The 16,974-nt window shown below is 51.1% G+C and overlaps 1 protein-coding gene across 1 annotated transcript in view; it reads left to right on the top strand.

Annotated features, from left to right (window-relative positions):
• The first annotated feature begins 282 nt into the window (after positions 1–282).
• The window catches only part of CCDC33 (coiled-coil domain containing 33), a 98,716-nt gene continuing 82,024 nt past the window's right edge, over positions 283–16,974 (top strand). Inside the window, exons 1-2 of the mRNA XM_036455850.2 lie at positions 283–303; positions 7,535–7,728. Coding sequence (XP_036311743.1) covers positions 283–303; positions 7,535–7,728 — 215 coding nt within the window. The remainder of the gene's footprint in view (positions 304–7,534; positions 7,729–16,974) is intronic.

The following is a 16,974-nucleotide window of genomic DNA, read 5'->3' as shown; positions in this document are numbered from 1 at the left end:
CCAGCTCCAGACTCCCCACGGCATCTTCACTCACAGTATGTCTGGTTGCTGAGGAAGCTCCATTCTCCTGCACTTCCCCCACCCCCACCCGACTCCCTCTTTCCCCACTGAGGTCTCAGGACCAGGATATAGCACCCCTAAGGCCACACTAATGCTCTATACTGTTCACCACTCAAAAGACTCTAAGGTGCCCAGACAGTATTGATGCCTGATCCCCGACCAACACCAGGTCCTGGTTTCTGAGATTGTTAAACAAAGCCAAACACTGCTGCCCCCAAGAGGATGGGCCAGGAAAAAAAAAAGGTGAGGCCTGGGGACATGGGCTATGTACCACATGAATTCATCTTTTCTTCCACGTCCCTTGTGTGTTTTTCCCTAAATCATAACAGATACTTTCCTTCTCTGTCTCAGACTTCATAGCTGTGAAATGGGGACTGAGGCGATCTCGGCAGCTCCTTCCAGTTAGGTGTCCTATACTCGGGCCAGGTGGGATCTGAATGGTGGCATGCTCGATGTTATCAAGCCCTACTACACTTACCTGATGACTTCTGCCTGTCTCCCCATGACCCAGAGTGAAATGTAGCTTGAATTGGCTGTCTCACCCTCCACAACCTGAAAAGGAGTTTCTGCCTTTTCGTTGCTGGGGTCACAGAGGCCCAGGGAGCCCAAGGAGGTGGCTCATCATCACCCTCCAAGATCTCCCAAGGGTTTCCCAAGCTGCTATCCCTGCAGTGTCCATGCTCCACTACCACATCCTCCCAGCCCTGGCCCAGCCCCTGCCCAGGTCACAGGGACTCCAATGCCTGGAAAGAAGGAATTTTTCTGTCACTGCTGTATTCCCAGTTCTCAGAATAGTGCCTGACATATACCCTGTTTCCCCCAAAATAAGACAATGTCTTATATTAATTTTTGCTCTCAAAGATGCGCTAGGTCTTATTTTCAGGGGATGTCTTATTTTTCCATGAAGAAGAATAAGGTACACATTTATTGTTAAGTGAAAATAAAAGAAATTTATTACCTGTATACGGTACAGTAGTACGGTAGTTGTCAACACAAACTGCGAATCCTACAGTATCAAGAATTTACTCATTTATTCAATGACAATCATGTCATCATCTTCTGGAACATCATCATAACAATCCAATTCCTGAATTTTCTGGTGAATTTCTTGTGACTCCATTTCTTTCAGAATCAGTGGACCAAATCTTTCATGTTTAGCCTAGAGGGGCCTTATTTTCAGGGGATGCTTTATATTTCACTCGGAAGGAAACCTGTAAGTAGGTCTTATTTTCGGAGGATGTCTTATTTTCGGGGAAACACGGTAGTAGGTGCTTAATATAATAAATAGCTGTGAGAGAGCAGCACAACCCTGCCTGGAATAGAATCTCAGTGCAAAGAAAGGCAAATAGTTCCATGTCAGGGCTCCCCTACCTTCTGCTAACTGGCAAGGTTGAGCCCATGCCCTTGACTGTGTGTCACTTACCAACAGGGATGACAGAAAGAACTAACACCAAGGCACAGGTATTTGCTAACTTGGAAACATCCTCTTTGCAGTTACACTCTTAGGTCAAATTAACCAAATAGCTAGGAGTGCCCATGCCCCAATGTGGTTTATAATCTACTAGAGGCCTGGTGCACAAAATTCATGCATGGGTAGGATCCCTAGACCTGGCCAGCAATCAGAGCCTATCATGGCCTTCCTTTGTTCTGCACCCTCCCACACACACACACCCACACACACACACACCCAGTAGTCAGCACATGTCATAGCAAGCAATGGGTCTCCCAGTCAAACTCCTGCAGGGACAATTTGCAGGGACAATTGCATATTAGGCTCAGATAGATAGATAGATAGATTACCCTTGACTTTGGTGTCTGTGGTTCCTGGTGCCCTTCCCCACAGCTGGCTCCTCTCTTTGATCACACCCTCTCTCTTTAAGCCTCCTGGTAAGTCACTCACTGGGCACCAGGCACCTTTGTGGCCACTATGACTCCCAGGCACGTTTAGAAGCTGAAACTAGAAGGAACATGAAGAACAATTTTTAACTCAAAGCCCTTGTGATACAACTGGGGAAACTGAGGCCCCTGGAGTCCAATGACTTGTCCAAATTGCTGAACAGGGACAGCCTGACCTGGGGGCCCTGAGCTGCCAACTGGTTCCTGAAGCTCATTGCCACCTGACCACTTGAGCTGAATGGGGGAGGAAGGGGAGACTCTGGACATATTGGTGGGAAAAAGAGTGCCCTGAGGAGGAGCTGGATTTATTTGACTCATAGCTTTAGGAAACAGAATCCCCTGTAAGAATGTTCATAATGTATATATAGTATTACATATTCATATTTTTTTTTTTTGTGAATCCTCCACTCATGCCTCTTTATTGTGGAGAAGCTTATGGATTTCAGAGTTCTTTTGTATTAGGGATATCCATACATTAATTACTGAATCTATCAATCCTTCTCTTTATTTCTGACTTTTGTGTCATCTTTTAAAAAGCTTCACCATCAAACACTACAACTTCTTGCTAGTTCAAATGAGTACTGCCTACTCGGGTTATGAGCCTGAGGGTGTATGGATACATTGTGGCCCAGAGAAAGCAGGTTACATCCAAAAAAAAGCTTGAGCTCAGAGCAGGGACAGCAGAGAGTGGAGGCAGCCAGACCCTGTTCCCATTTCCGGCTCTGCCCGCGAGCTCACTGTGCGCCTTAGTGCAAGTGCAAGAGCTTTCTGTCTCAAGTCCCAGTGCCTGCTTCCTCAGCTATGAAAGAGCCTTTGTGGCCACTATGACTCCCAGGCACGTTTAGAAGCTGAAACTAGAAGGAACATGAAGAACAATTTTTAACTCAAAGCCCTTGTGATACGACTGGGGAAACTGAGGCCCCTGGAGTCCAATGACTTGTCCAAATTACTGAACAGGGACAGCCAGATCTCATGTCTCCCAGTCCAGCGGTTTCTCCTCTGGCCCCTGGCTTTCAGATGGAGAGCCCTTCTGGAGGTGGACCTGAGCTTCCTGCAGCCCAGATTGCTGGGGCAGAAGGGTAGCAGAGGGCAGGATCTGGAGGAAGAAGGATTTGTCTCCCCACCTGGGCCAATTTAAGACCCAGCCCTGGAAGCTGAAACAACCAGCCATTAATTTCTTCTGTTGGTACAGTCTTCCTACTCCCATCCTAGTCTTCTCCGCACAGCATGTACATCCCAAAATGGGCAGCCCAGGGTCCCGTGGGACATTTGCAGGCTAATCCTGGCTTATTGAGGGCAAGGCCGACAGTCTGGAGGGTAAGGTATTAGAACTAGAACCTTCTGAGTTAGCTGTGAGCCAGGCCATGGTAGAGGAGCCGAGAGGGCTGCTTTGTATGCTGACCTATCTGCACTCCAGCAGTGCTGGAGGGTTAACCAATGGAGAGTAAGCTGATAATAAGTGCCCAGCTCTGCCATCAGCCTACAGGAAGTATATTCAGGAAAGTGAACTCTCTCCCCAGGGTTCATTCATCTCATCCCCATGTTGGATCTATGGGACCTGAGACTGAGGGAAATTTCATCATCACCTTGGCTCCCTGGTATCCAGTTCTGCCCCCATGGAAATTTCACTATCACTTTGGTTTACTTGGCTCCCTGACATGTAACTCAGCTCAAGCGTTTTCTTTTCCCTGATAACTTCTCCAATGTAGGCCCGGGAGGGTGGGAGTAGAGAGAGGACATCAGTCCTGAAGCAGGGAAGGCAGAAAGGTTGGCCCACAGCCACCCCTCGTGGCCTCCCTGGTCCTGGGCTCAGCCTGCCCAGTGGGCATGTGCCTGCAGGCCTCAGCTCTAGGCACCACCTGGTAGTTGGCCTCATGCCCAGATTGAGGCACAGCTGTCCTCTCCCAAACCCCTGTAAGCTTTACTTCCCAAGGTGGGGCACAGTCGAGGCAGAGGATGGAGAGGACAAGGAGGAGGCACTACTTATGGTCTGATCTGCAAAATGCCTGGCTGGGCTCTGGGGTTTGCCAGGTAGTCAGTGAGAGCTCTTAGGCAACTGCCATTCAGCTGGGCCCTCATTTCTGGGGCCATAGGGAGCTTTTGACAGGCCCTTTATCCCTACAGCAACAAGGGTATTGGGGCCACATCCTAGGCTGCTCCTAGGAATCTGGGGATGGGAGAGAGATTAGTTGACTCTCCTGACCTCATTGCAGGAACCTTAGGCTAATTGCTGGGAAGACTGCATTACAAGCCATTCCAGATTTACCCATTGACCAGGTGGGAAAATTAAGGCTCAGATAGGTCGTGTAGAGATCTGGGGGCAGAACTGGATACTTACTATTAGGTCTCTGGACCTTTAAGATGGTATATTGCTTCTACACCACCAAACAGCAAACCTGCTGGGGAAGGGGTAGAGTCGGGGGGGGGGGGGGGGTATGGGGTAGCAGTGAGGGTGGAACCTTGGAAAGGCAGCATCTCAGACTGTGATGGGAGGTGGCTCTGTGCCTGTTCCCTTCCCTTTCCCCTCCACGGGGCAGGGGTTTCTTCTGCTGACCTCCCTCCCCCTCATCCTATCCTGTCCTGGAAGAGGAATAGGGGGGAGGGGGAGAGGTAACTCAACAACCCTTCAGACAGTGACAGGGCCTGCTGGGTCCTGAGGTGGGGGTTGCCTCAGTCAGAAGGGGAATCTCTTTGTAGGCTGGCACTTCTGGAGCTGGGGATGGGATTCTCACCTCCTAATTAGTCATTGTGTTAGGCCAGGATCCAGCCTGTACCAGGAAGGCTTTTGGATAATAAGTCAGAGCTGCAGGAAGTGAGGGAGCAAGCCACAGATATGGGCATGTAGGGAAGGGCAGGCCAGGGAGGGGACAGCCAGGGAAAAGGCGGTGAGGCAGGAGTCAACTTGGTGTATCTGAGAAACCTCTAGGAGGCTAGAGTGGCCTGAGTGAATGGCCAAGGGCCTCGGGATGAGATGAGGTCGGTTTCCCCTACTGGCCCCCAGGTCCTTACAGCACTGTGAGGCCCTGAGTGAAACGAGGGGCTGCTGCAAGATTTGAGCAGAGGAGTGATGTAGGGCTTGAAATCTGTAAAGATTTATTCTGGATGCTCTGTGAGGTGCGGCAGGCTGGAAGAGAAGCAGAGGGAAACAGGAAAGCTATTAAGAATCATACAGAAATCCATTGTTTTGTACCTCAGTGCTGGAAGTGCAAACTGTGAGAAGGGGTCAGATTCTAGACATGGTTTGAAGGCAGGGCTGGCAGGACATGCTGACAGATTAGAGTAACTCAGGGCTCATATTTGTGGTCACACCACACCACTGTTGTGAGAACTGAATACAATAATAGTTCTTCCTGTTCCCTCTGCCTAGAGGCTTCCAGAAACCAGGAGCCACAGTGCCTAGGACCCCAGGCTCAAAATGCAGACAGTGTGTGGGAAACCTGGGCCATCACATAGGAAGCCGGGTTCCAGGCAGGCTGGTTCAAGCCCTCATTGTACAGTTGGAGAAAATGGCTCTCAGAAAATGACTGATTTGGGATTTAAACCCAGCTCTCCTGACACTTATCAGGACAGAGCCAGAGTACCCACCCTGCCGGGGCTGCTACAGCACAAAGGCCACCCAGGACCAGACCCTCAGCCTCCTCTCTATGTAATAGATCATTGTTCTCAATGGTCTCCACAGACCCTTCCCCTTCTGAGGACTCCCTCACTTTACCAGGCTGCCCTGAAATGCAGGCTTTGATAAACTGAGTTTTCCAGATAATAGGGACAGCTCCCAGTGGCCCCCTAGCGCCCCATCTCCAACCTGAAGAGGCCCACTGCTCCTCTCTCCCAGACAGAAGGCCCCTCACATCAGCTGGTGCCAATTATTAAGCAAGATAGAAGGGTGGGGGTGGTTTCCTGCCAATTTAATCTGGGTCAACTGTCAATGTCATCTCCAGGCACAGGGAGAGAGTCCGTGGTTTAGTGCAGAGAGAGGACCCAGATACCCCAAGTCACAGCAGCCCCATGTCCACATTCTTTCACCCCCCATGTTTTACTTGATTCTTAATTGCTTTTTTGTTTATTCACCCATAAATGCTGGGCTCTGCCACATCCCTTGACTCCCTGAAGCCTCCAGAGACACTCTGAGCCTGTCCTGGGCCTCAGAATGCTCCGCCCCCTTCCACTCAGCTGCCTCAGATCTGTCCTGCTTTCCCACTTGTCCTCCCTGCTTCACCCATGCGTGTTCTCCCAACACTTTAAGGCAGTGGTTCTCAACCTTCCTAATGCCGCGACCCTTTATCACAGTTCCTCATGTTGTGGTGACCCCAACCACAAAATTATTTTCTTTGCTACTTCATAACTGTAATTTTGCTACTGTTGTGAATCATAATGTAAATATCTGTGTCTTCCGATGCTCTTAGGTAACCCTGCTAGAGGTTCTCAACCTATGGGTCAGAAAACACAGATATTTACATTACGATTCATAACAATAGCAAAATTACAGTTATGAAGTAGCAACGAAAATAATTTTGTGGTTGGGGTCACCACAACATGAGGAGCTGTGATAAAGGGTCGCGGCACTAGGAAGGTTGAGAACCACTGCTCTAAGGCCTCTTCTTCCCAGCTGCCTTCCCTGACTGCCCCAATCTGTAGCTTTTGTCTCCTCTCAGCTCTCATCACCATGGTCCTTTGGACCATGAATTCACAAACTATTGAGTTATTGAGCCCTTGCATATGAGTTTGCTTGGGGCAACCAGCCCAGGAGGTCACATGTGGGTAGGCACCTCTCTCCTCCTTCCTGGTCTATGGGGTTCTCTGGGTTGAAGATAGACCAGACATCTGGGACAGACAAATCATTCATCTTCATTAAGATATTGGGTGGCTCCGTGGATAAGCTTTGTAAACTGTAAAGTGCAGTGCACAGGGTAACCTGAGGTGAACTGGGGTGGGGTTACAGGAGAGACAGAAGGTCAACTGCTAGAAGCCCAAAAGCAGGAGGGATTTGGGAATTACAGGCAGGGTACCTGCAAAAGTAAGGGCTTAGAGGTGGGACTGGACTTGAAAGGGAGGTGGCCTCTCTCATTCTGAGAGAAATGATGGACCTAGAACCCGCAGAGAGACAGCAGGGAAACTGGGAGAGGTGTGGGCTATGGGGCAGAGGTGAGGAGAAAATGGGGTCAAAGATGACTTCCCCTTTGGGAATCCTAGTTCCAGGCTGGGTAGGGGAGTGACAGTGGGAAACGGCTATCTAGAGAGGAGATATGAGAAGACAAGAGTTACCAGGAGGCAGTAAGAAGAGGCCACTCAGCCCTGGCTCTCTCCACAGGTCGCCGAGGGCCCAGAGGACTCCCCACAGGTCACCAAAGGCCCGGAGGACTCCCCACAAGTCACCAAAGGCCCGGAGGACTCCCCACAAGTCACCAAAGGCCCAGAGGACTCCCCACAAGTCACCAAGGGCCCAGAGGACTCCCCACAGGTCACCAAAGGCCCGGAGGACTCCCCACAAGTCACCAAGGGCCCAGAGGACTCCCCACAGGTCACCAAAGGCCCGGAGGACTCCCCACAGGTCACCAAAGGCCCGGAGGACTCCCCACAGGTCACCAAAGGCCCGGAGGACTCCCGACAAGTCACCAAGGGCCCAGAGAACTACCCAAACACCTCCCAGACTGTGGAATCTGTCATCAGCCACCTGTCTCCTTCTACTAAGGAGATTATCACAGTCACACTCCATGGAGCCACCAACCTCCCTGCCTGCAAAGATGGCTCTGTGCCGTGGCCATACGTAGTAGTGTAAGTAGCTGCTGAAAGTGGGTCAGGGCCTGGTGTCCACTGGAGCAGAAACCAGTATGGTTATTTAGAATATGAGCACCCAAAGGTTTGGGGCTGGGGCTGTGATACCCAGAGGGAATGCCAAGGGGCTGGTGGCTCTGCAAATGTGAGGCCTGGCATCTTCCTGCTGCATGGAAGCTGCTCACCACGGCTAGGGAGGAAAGGGCAGGCCACTCCTTGATTTCACAATTCACTGGGCTGGGCTTGGACACAACCTGACCTTAGGGGGAGGGCCCTGGATGCAGAGGCCTGGGCTATGCTCAGTGAGGGGTGAGGGTGGTCAAAGGAAGGAGAAGTTCCGGGCCTTACCTCTTCCAGACTCTGGGTGCCCCATCCTACCATCCTCCTCCTTGGCCCCCACTACTCTCTGGTCATTTCTACTACAGGGACTTCTCTAGTTCTTGTCTTGTAATGCACTGCCATATCCCCTCCAGCTAGCTGTAGTCAGGGTACACACTTCTCATAGCTTGGTATCCAAACGAGGCCTGCCATGCCACGTCTGCTGCCAATCTCATGGACCTCGCTTCTCTCAGAATGGCATCAAAGGGCTACATAGTCTCCATCCAGCCAACCTTCCATGTGGATACTGGACATCTGCTCAATCCTGATTATAAAGCACTATGCAGTGCTCCCCTCCCCATGTTTGCCATTCCTTAGCCCCTTCTGTAGAAACTGGGAGCCACCAGGACCTTCCACTACACCTCCCCTCCCCTCCCTTCTCCACCCATAACAGCATCATTCAGTGCTGTCTGTTGGCTTTTCTGCACATTTTCTTTTGGAGAGTGCCTGCCCAACACCTTCTGAAACCCCACCTTCAAAGCCTTGCTCATGATGCCTCCTCAACTCTGGCAGCTGCCAAAGTTGAGCTCTCCCTTCAGGGAGGCCCAGGCAGTATCAAACTGGTCAGATGCACTTTATGTAAAAAAGTGCTGCTCCTCTGTTCCCCACACTAGGGCTCCCCAGGACAGGGAACATTCTCTGACAATGCACCCAGCATAAGCCTGAGCACAGATTTAGAGGCCAAAGAGCAATTGAAGCAAACACCAGGTTACTATAACAACTATTGCACCCCATAGAGTGAAAGAAGGATAGACAGTGGGCTGGAGACCAACAGGTGAAACACTTGCTTGTCTCAAAAGCCCCATCCCCACCTGCCCAGATCCCAGGCCCTCCCCTCCCCTCTCCTCCCTCAGATCCATCTCTGCCGAGAGGAAGGACAGGTGGCAGAGAGAAGGCTTGGCGAGGAGCTTGCGGTCTCTGCTCAGCTATTTCCATAAACCAATTATCGCCCATCATCTAGGGAGATTGAGGCCCTGCCTATCACCAATCCAGCCCGGCGGCAGGGCCAAACGAGGCGGGGGGGAAGGGAGGGGGAAGAGAAGGGAGGAGGAGGGAGGCGGGGAAGCTAGGCAGCCCGCTGCTCCTCCACAGGCGTCAGGACCTGTGCCTTCACCCGGTTGCCATGGGAACGCTCAGTTGGAGCTGTGCTGGGCAGGAGCTGGGGTGTGGGGTGTGGGATGTGGGGGCGGGAGGAGCGCATCGCCAGCACCCTTCTTCACCCGGAGGGGGCAGGGAGCTTCGTTCCAGGTCTCCTGGCGGCTAGGCGCTAATGAGATGCAAATGAATCAAAGGGAGGGCTTCAGAAAAGGAAGGCCCAGCTGGTGGGACCTGAAAGGGGCTTCAGTTCGAGCCCCCAGCTCCAGGCAGGAACCCATGAGGGAGGACCAAGCCCTCAGAAGCCCTAAACCCTGGGAAGAACTGGGTTCCAAACAATACAATGTGTGATTCCAAACAATACAATGCACACCTGCAATGAGCATTACTTATTCCACTTGCGTTTTTATTTTTCTCACGATGAGTATTTTGATGCTTAAAATATATATTACATATATTTTATATATTGACTAATAGTAAATAGTATATTAACATATATTAAACATATAATTTCATATTCTTTCAAAAATATTTTTTCTTCTCTTCCTGTTGCCTGTGTTTTCTGCTGCCTTCTGCTTGGTCTCCTGGCTTAGTTTCCTGCTCTCTGCAGTCCCACCTTGTCTCATCTCAGATTGGAGGTGGGATGCTGGGGATTCCTGAGTCTGCCAGTTCTGCCCTCCTCTCTGGGTTTGTTGCATCCCCAGCAGAGGCAGACCCGTGGTGAAATGGGTGAAGTTGGGGTTGAAGCACAAGGGCCCAAGCTACTCATTCATCAGCCCACTAGAGGAGAGTTGGAGAGGGCTCAGGTCCTAAGAAGGAACATCCCTCGTTTGGCATCTGGCCGCTTTACCACTATGCAGGCTCCAGCCTTGAGCTATCCTATATAATAAAAGCCTAATATGCAAATTGTCCCCTTTGGAGTTCGGCCATGTCTCTATGACATGCGCTGACACCAGGGGGGTGTCAGCAATGCGGCACTGGCAGTGAAGGTGCTGCCGCCCCGATGGGCCCCAAACAAGAGTGGGATGGTGGAATAGGTGAGCAGGCAGCGCCAGGACAAGGTGGGTGCAAGTGGGGGCCCTGATTACTCCACTTATCGCCCCACAGACAGTGACCAGTAGGGGGGCACCACTAAATTCCCAGGCACTGAGGGAGCCAGGTGGAGGCCCCCTCCCTGCCCCTGCCCTGATAGATTGCCCAGAAGGCAGGATGGTGGAGCAGGTGAGGAGGTAATGCCAGGCCACAGTGCGGTATCAGGCAGAGCTGCAGGGCTGCAAGCTTGGGGGCCCAAGCTGGGGCCTGATCCCCACAGGCCACCCTGAAGGACCCACCCCTTCATGAATTTGTGCACCAGACTTAGTTTCCTGCTCTCTGTTGTCCCACCTTATAATAAAATGCATCCTCTAGTCTAATAATAAGATGCATCCTCCAGGCCAAGAGGTGCATTTGGCTCATCTTGAGGTTCTGCCTCTTTCCATCTGAGCCCTTGGCTTGCTTCCAATCTGATCCCACTTCTCCACTGAAACAGCTTTCTCTAAAGTCCCCAGTGACCATCATGCCTGATCCTACATCCAACAGTCATCTCACCTTTTGTGATCTCTCTGGGGTATTAACCCCTCAGGACCACTCATTCTACCCTTTATTTTCCTGCAAATTTCCAAAATGTCCCCTCTGTTATTTTCCTCTCTGTTCACCACCCCTTTATCTCTTCTTCCTGGCACTAAATGTTGACCTGCCTCAGGGTTCAGCCTTCGCTTGCTCTTCTTTCTCTATACTCTCCACATGATCTCTTCCCCATCCTGGTATCAAATCACATTCTCTCACCCCATCCAGTCCATCACCAAGCTGTGTCATTTCTCTCGTACTTTGAATTTGCTGCTTCTCTCCATCAGCTCCACCACCTTAGGCTACTACATTATTCTTCTGCTCTTGGTACTTGCTCCTCTTCAAACCCCCTTCCAAGGCAGGTTACTATTTGATACCATGGTACCATACTACCAAAGGAACTAATTATTTGAACCCTCCAATGGCTTCTCATTGCTCCCGAATAAAGAGGATTCCTGACCCAGCATGAGTCTTTGCTGGCCCCTTAATATGACCCCCTCCCCCAACATTCACTTACTCTCTCTGCTCCAGCCACTCCAGACATCTCTTTGTTCTCTGAGCAGACCTTGTTCCCTCCCACTCCAGGACTTTGCACACTCCCTCTCCCAGAACATACTTCCTTCTCCTCCTCCCCTCACTGGATCTCAGCTTAGTCATTACCTACTCAAGAAAGCCCTCCCAAACTTTCCCAGGCCAGTCTAAATCCTCCCCCCTTATTATAGCTTCACATTTTGTGTGCTGTTTTGTGATTACTAGAGGCCCAGTGCATGAAATTCATGCACAGAGCAGGGAGGGGGAGGATTCCCTTAGCCCAGCCTGCACCCACTCAAATCGGGGACCCCTCGGGGGATGTCTGACCCCAGTTTAGGCCCGATCCCTATGGGCCTAAACCGGTGGTCAGACACCTCTCTCACAATCTGGGACCACTGGCTCCTAACCACTCACCTGCCCGCCTGCCTGATTGCCCATAACCCCTCTCTCTCTGCCTGTCTGCCTGATCTCCCCTAACTGTTCTCCCTTGCTAGTTTGATCTTGCCCCCAATTGCCCTCTTCTGCCAGCCAATTTGGTTCTGATTGGCCAGTTTCTATGCCAGTCAGTGTCAAAAGCTCCTCCTCTTAGGCAGCCATTGGCTCCTTACATTCACCCAGATTTGGTTTTGATTGGTCAGTTTCTATGCCAATCAGCATCTCTGGGCCTATCAATGGAGCCTGATCAGAAAGGCAGGGCTGATCAGCAGCCCTGGTGGAGGTCTGGAGAGAAATGGAGGCCTGGCTGTTGGCCAGGCCAAGAAAGAAAGAGGCAAATTCTGATCAACTGCTGCCACAGAGGCTATGGACAGACCCTACCTCTCTCTCTGCAGGCCTCTCTCTAGGCCTGATCCACAACCCCCTAGGAAGTCTCCCATCTGGTCAAGCCTTCAGTAGTAACGGTTGTTACAATCCTGGCTCTTTATTATATAGATTGGCTTAATCTTCCTTAGTGCCTCCCCCATTATGCCCGACTAGTTCCATAAGCAACCACCAGTTCTGTTTTGCTTACCATCCCATCCCTACATAGTATCTGGAACATAGGAAGCTGTCAACAAATATTGAATGAATGAATTAATGAATGAATGAATGAATAAACAAGTGAATGAGTTAATCTGGCTCCATTTCTAGCTTTCTCTGTGACTTTGGGAAAGTTATTTTACCTCTCAGTGCCTTAATACCTCATCTGGGAACCCACCTCAAAGGACTGTGAAGATGGCAGAGCCAAATGGGAAAGATGTTGACTGGTAAAGAGTGACACAGAGGTGAGGGATATCCTGGAGGTGAGGGGTATCCTTAGCAGCACTCACTGTGGGCATGTAAGACCTATCAGAAGAAAGCCTCAGGGCAAAGAAGAAAAACCAGAATGGTATCAGGAAAACCCAGAGTCTGGCCCACTGCCCCTGTTTCACTGTGTGAACTCAGGCCAGTCCCTGCTCCTCTCTGAGTTTCAATCTTGCCGTGGTCAGGTGGTGAGGGCTGGCCTCCATGCTGCTCCAGGCTGTGCTCTGGCCTGGGAAACAGCCTTAGTTCTTGGGAACAGAAGTCCCAGCTTTATTACCCAAAACATATTCTACACCCAGATCTGCTAGGTCAGTGCTCAGGCCTGACGTCTCCCCTCACTGGTCTGGACCTGGCTCAAGCTCCTGGTCCCTGAGCATTGCCTAGAACCTGTTTCCCATCCTGGCACAGAGAGACCTACCAGTCAGAACACAGCAGGGACCAGGAGATAGTGATCTTGACAGGTGGGGGTGCCCAAGAGGTCAGGGTGTGGGGAAGGGGCAAGCCAGGAGACAGCCTGTGGGATTCTGACCACCGACCAAAGGTTAGATGGCTGAGTTGACAGTTGGTAGCTACTTCTCTGACTGCCTACTGCCCAGAGCAAATGAGTAGGGACAGAGCCAGTACTGAGAGGGGAAGGGCTGCCCTGGTTTAGCCCCTGCCCTGGTGGGAGGGGCAGGGCACAGATCAGGGTCAGTTAGTCATACTCAAAGGATCGTTGGTTTTCTTGGATGAACCTGAGAGCCCTGACCCTGGTCCCAGACTGAGACTGACCTTGGTCACACCCTGGTGACTAACTGAAGAAGGTATTGAGTGTAGGACAATTGTCTAAGGTCCTGGTAACAGAGGAAGGAGAAAGATTATATTTATCTAGTGCCTACCATATACCTGGCAAACGTGCTCAGTGTGTCTGTGTGTGTTTTGCATCATTTAATTATTGCTTAGTCCTGTGAGCTAGGTGAAAGTTAGAGAACCAGTAGGTAACCAAGCCAGGATCCAGGATTCCAGAATCCAAAGGTTCTTTCCACCTCGTCCCTGCCTTGATCCTTATGCAACAGTTGCCCACTTGGAAGGGGACTGTTGCATCAGGGCCCGAAGCCAGACTTCCAGAGAAGTCTGAGGATACCACTCTGCCCTCCTTTCTCCCCCCGCTAGGATCTGGATTGCTCACACCATCCCAGTCTGGCCATGGGCCTTGGCCAAAGAGCCTCAGAGGACAGAGATTTGGGTGGAGTAGACTGAGGCCTGGCATGACTCATAGGCTTATCTCAGCAGCCAGAGGGTTGGGCTCAACAAAAGAAATTAATCCTTATTCACTGTGAAAGTGGCAGTGATCATGGCGATGCTCACTCAGACCCTGGTTCTCCACACGCTGGCTCTAATGCGGTAGCCCTGGGAGGCAGGTTGCCTTGGCTTCATGTGATAGCCAAGGAGGCCAAGACCCCAGGCAATAAAGGGACTTGAGGTCACATGGCTGCCAGTGGGAGTGGAGCACATGAAGATGACCCTCTAGCCACTGGCCACTTGTTCTGGCAGGGCCCAGGCTCTTTCCCTCTCCCAGCATGATGCCTGTCGGAAGAGGCACATGGTGAAGGAGAAGGCCCAGCACAGGACCTGGGAATCTGGGGTCTTATTTCCCCTTCAGGTTCCCGAGCTTACAAGGTGATCTGGCTTTCCCATAATGTCAGTCCCTCTATACTCAGAGCTTCAGGATTTTTGTTCGCTGAGAACAACCCTGTATCCCAGAACTATAAACACAGCTGACATCAGTGGTTAAGGAAGGGTTGGTCTGCAATGCCCCCAGCCAGACTGAAGCCATAAGAATTATTTTCAGATCTCCCCCTCTCACCACTGCTCAGGCCCCTGAGATCTTCTCGTGTCAGAAACACTCACTCAGACCCAAAAGGCATGAGCTCTCCCTGAGAAGTGCCAGGATCCCAAAGGAGCAATCCAATAGGGCAAAGCTTACCAGGAGAAGTACCTGTGAGGAGATCTAAGGCAGTGAGGCAGGCCAGGGGGCCTTCCTGGTGTCCCCATGGTATTCTGCCCAAGCTGTTTCTGAGCATGGGCATAGCTTCTGGAAAGGCTTCTCCTGCCTCCCAGGACACTATGAGTAGTAGGAGGCTTGATCCTCCTTCCAGGCTTTGTCTGGCTTCCCTCTGCCTTTGTCTGGCCCCATAGACTTCAAGGTCAGATGCTAGATGGCCCAGCATCTATTGAAAAGTGAGGAAGGCCACTGGACAGGAAGCTGGTGCTTGGGTTCCAATATAGTTCCTCCTGCTTCTGCCTTTCCCATTTCTGTCATCAGTGGTCCTTACACACAGTGAGCTTCTGTCAGAGGAATGGTACCTGGGAAGGCAACGTCAGTGCGTTAGTGCTCCAGTCAGCCAGGTGTGTGATACAATAGAGAGTTGAGGTGATTGAGGTGAACTGGAGAGCACACAGGTTATTTTGAAAAGCAACCCAAGTCACCCCTGCTGATTTCTGCCTTGGAAGAATGCAGGCAGCTCTCTCAAATTTCAAGATAATCCAGAAATCCAGGTGGCTATGTAAAACGGGCCAGTTTTTACATGCAGACCACTTGCCTCAGCTTAGTTAGGATTCTAGGCCTCTCCTCATCGCCTCCTCCTCCTGCTCAGACACAATGTCCACATCCAGCTTCACTGCTGTCCTCTTCTTGCCAGTGACTTCTCCCTAGCTATATGTCCTCTATATGTGTCTGAGAGGCACCCCTTCTTTTCTTTTGAGAGGATCTGAGCCCTTCTCCCAGGCCAGGAGCTTCTTCTAGAACAATAAAGAGGAGCTGCACTGTGTAGAGCAGGGTCCAGCAGTCTGGGCCGGGGTTGGCTTAGCAGAGCCAGAGAGGAGGGGCTGCCTCTGTCTCCATGGGAGTTTCCAGGGGTCTCTTCCTGCATTCACAAACACTTGCTGGGCCTCACTGTGCCCAGACTGGGAACTGGGAACAGTTCCAACAGTGTCAAGGTGGGTCCCTGTCCTCAAGGAGTTCACAGCCTGGTTTGGGAGGGTGGCAAATACACAGATAAATCTAACTCACTCATCTTTTGCTCACAGTCTCCCAAGCAGAAGGCAGCTAGCAGGCTTCACACCCCTGCATTGGGTAGTAGGACCTGCCAGGAAGGCTGTTATTTGTGGAAAGGGGCAGGAAGCAGGGCTCTATATCTGAGATGCCCCAGACTTCAGAATTTGAACTGTACTCCATGTGTGTTAGGCCAAGAACCAGAATCAGAGTGATTCTGGTGATTCAAGTGATTCTTATGAGATTGGGAAGTTCTCTTCTATGCCTACCCACATTCTTCCTCCTCTAAGGCGCCATTAGTAAGAAAGGGAATATTCAAAAGAGTGGATGTTCAGAGTGACCCATTGAGAAGGATCCCAAGTCATGGCAAGATCTCCCTAGACTATCTCATCCAGGCCTGTACTTCGACAAGGGGATTGTCATTCCTTCCAGTTGGCCCTTCCCCCTCTACCTAAGAACATGGCTCCCGGGGCCCCTTACCCAGCTAGACCACAGGGCAGCCACTGCTGGACATTTCAAAGGCTGGCAGATGGCACAGTCATGGGCCCTTTCTGACCCTGCACCATCCATCTCTTGCCTCAACAGAGAACAAGGAAGTGCCCCCAGGAGAGGAGGGAATGACAGTGCCCCACAGACTGAGGATCGAGACTGCCTTTGCACTGCCTGTGGTTTTCCCTGGGCCATATGGAAAGTATACCCCTGTCTGTGTCTCCAGAAGCTGCCATGGGGAGAGGTGCCTGTTGCCCATGAGGGGCTCCCCTGAGGACAGTGGAGTTGTTTCAGATAAAGTGTGGGTGTGATGTGGGGAGCAGCATTCTTGTTTTACAGAAAGATGTTTCCCTTTGCCAGAGTGCTCATCTCAGAGGTCCTTGGGATGTGCCATTTCTTTTTTCTTTTTAATTTTTTGTTTATTGACTTGAGAGAAACATCCATGTGCTGTTCCACCCATTTATGCATCCATTGGTTGCCTCTGGTATGCGCTCCGACCGGAGATTGAGCCCACAATCCTGGTGCATCAGGATGACACTCCAACCAACTGAGCCACCAGCCAGGGTACCATTTCTGATTTCCAGAGCAGTCCCACTCCCTGCAGCACAGTGCAGGGAGAGGCACACGCTCGTGCCTGGGGAGTTGGCTGAATTCTTGCTCCAGAGTCAGTTTTTTCAAATGAGACCCACCTATAGTGGTGTAGTACCATCAGCCACAGTGATGGTTCATTAAAGTCCAATTAATAAGTGAACTCCAGGATGAGAGCCCATCGCTTTGCTGTGAATAACAGCTCTGCTCATGTCTTAAGCTGCAGCCTCCCAAGAACTCAAAAC

The sequence above is a fragment of the Pipistrellus kuhlii genome, unplaced genomic scaffold (assembly GCF_014108245.1).
Source record: "Pipistrellus kuhlii isolate mPipKuh1 unplaced genomic scaffold, mPipKuh1.p scaffold_m20_p_1, whole genome shotgun sequence".
NCBI classification, from domain to species: Eukaryota; Metazoa; Chordata; class Mammalia; order Chiroptera; family Vespertilionidae; genus Pipistrellus; species Pipistrellus kuhlii.
Note: the sequence above shows the minus strand (reverse complement) of the source record. Positions and strands in the feature narration are given on the sequence as shown.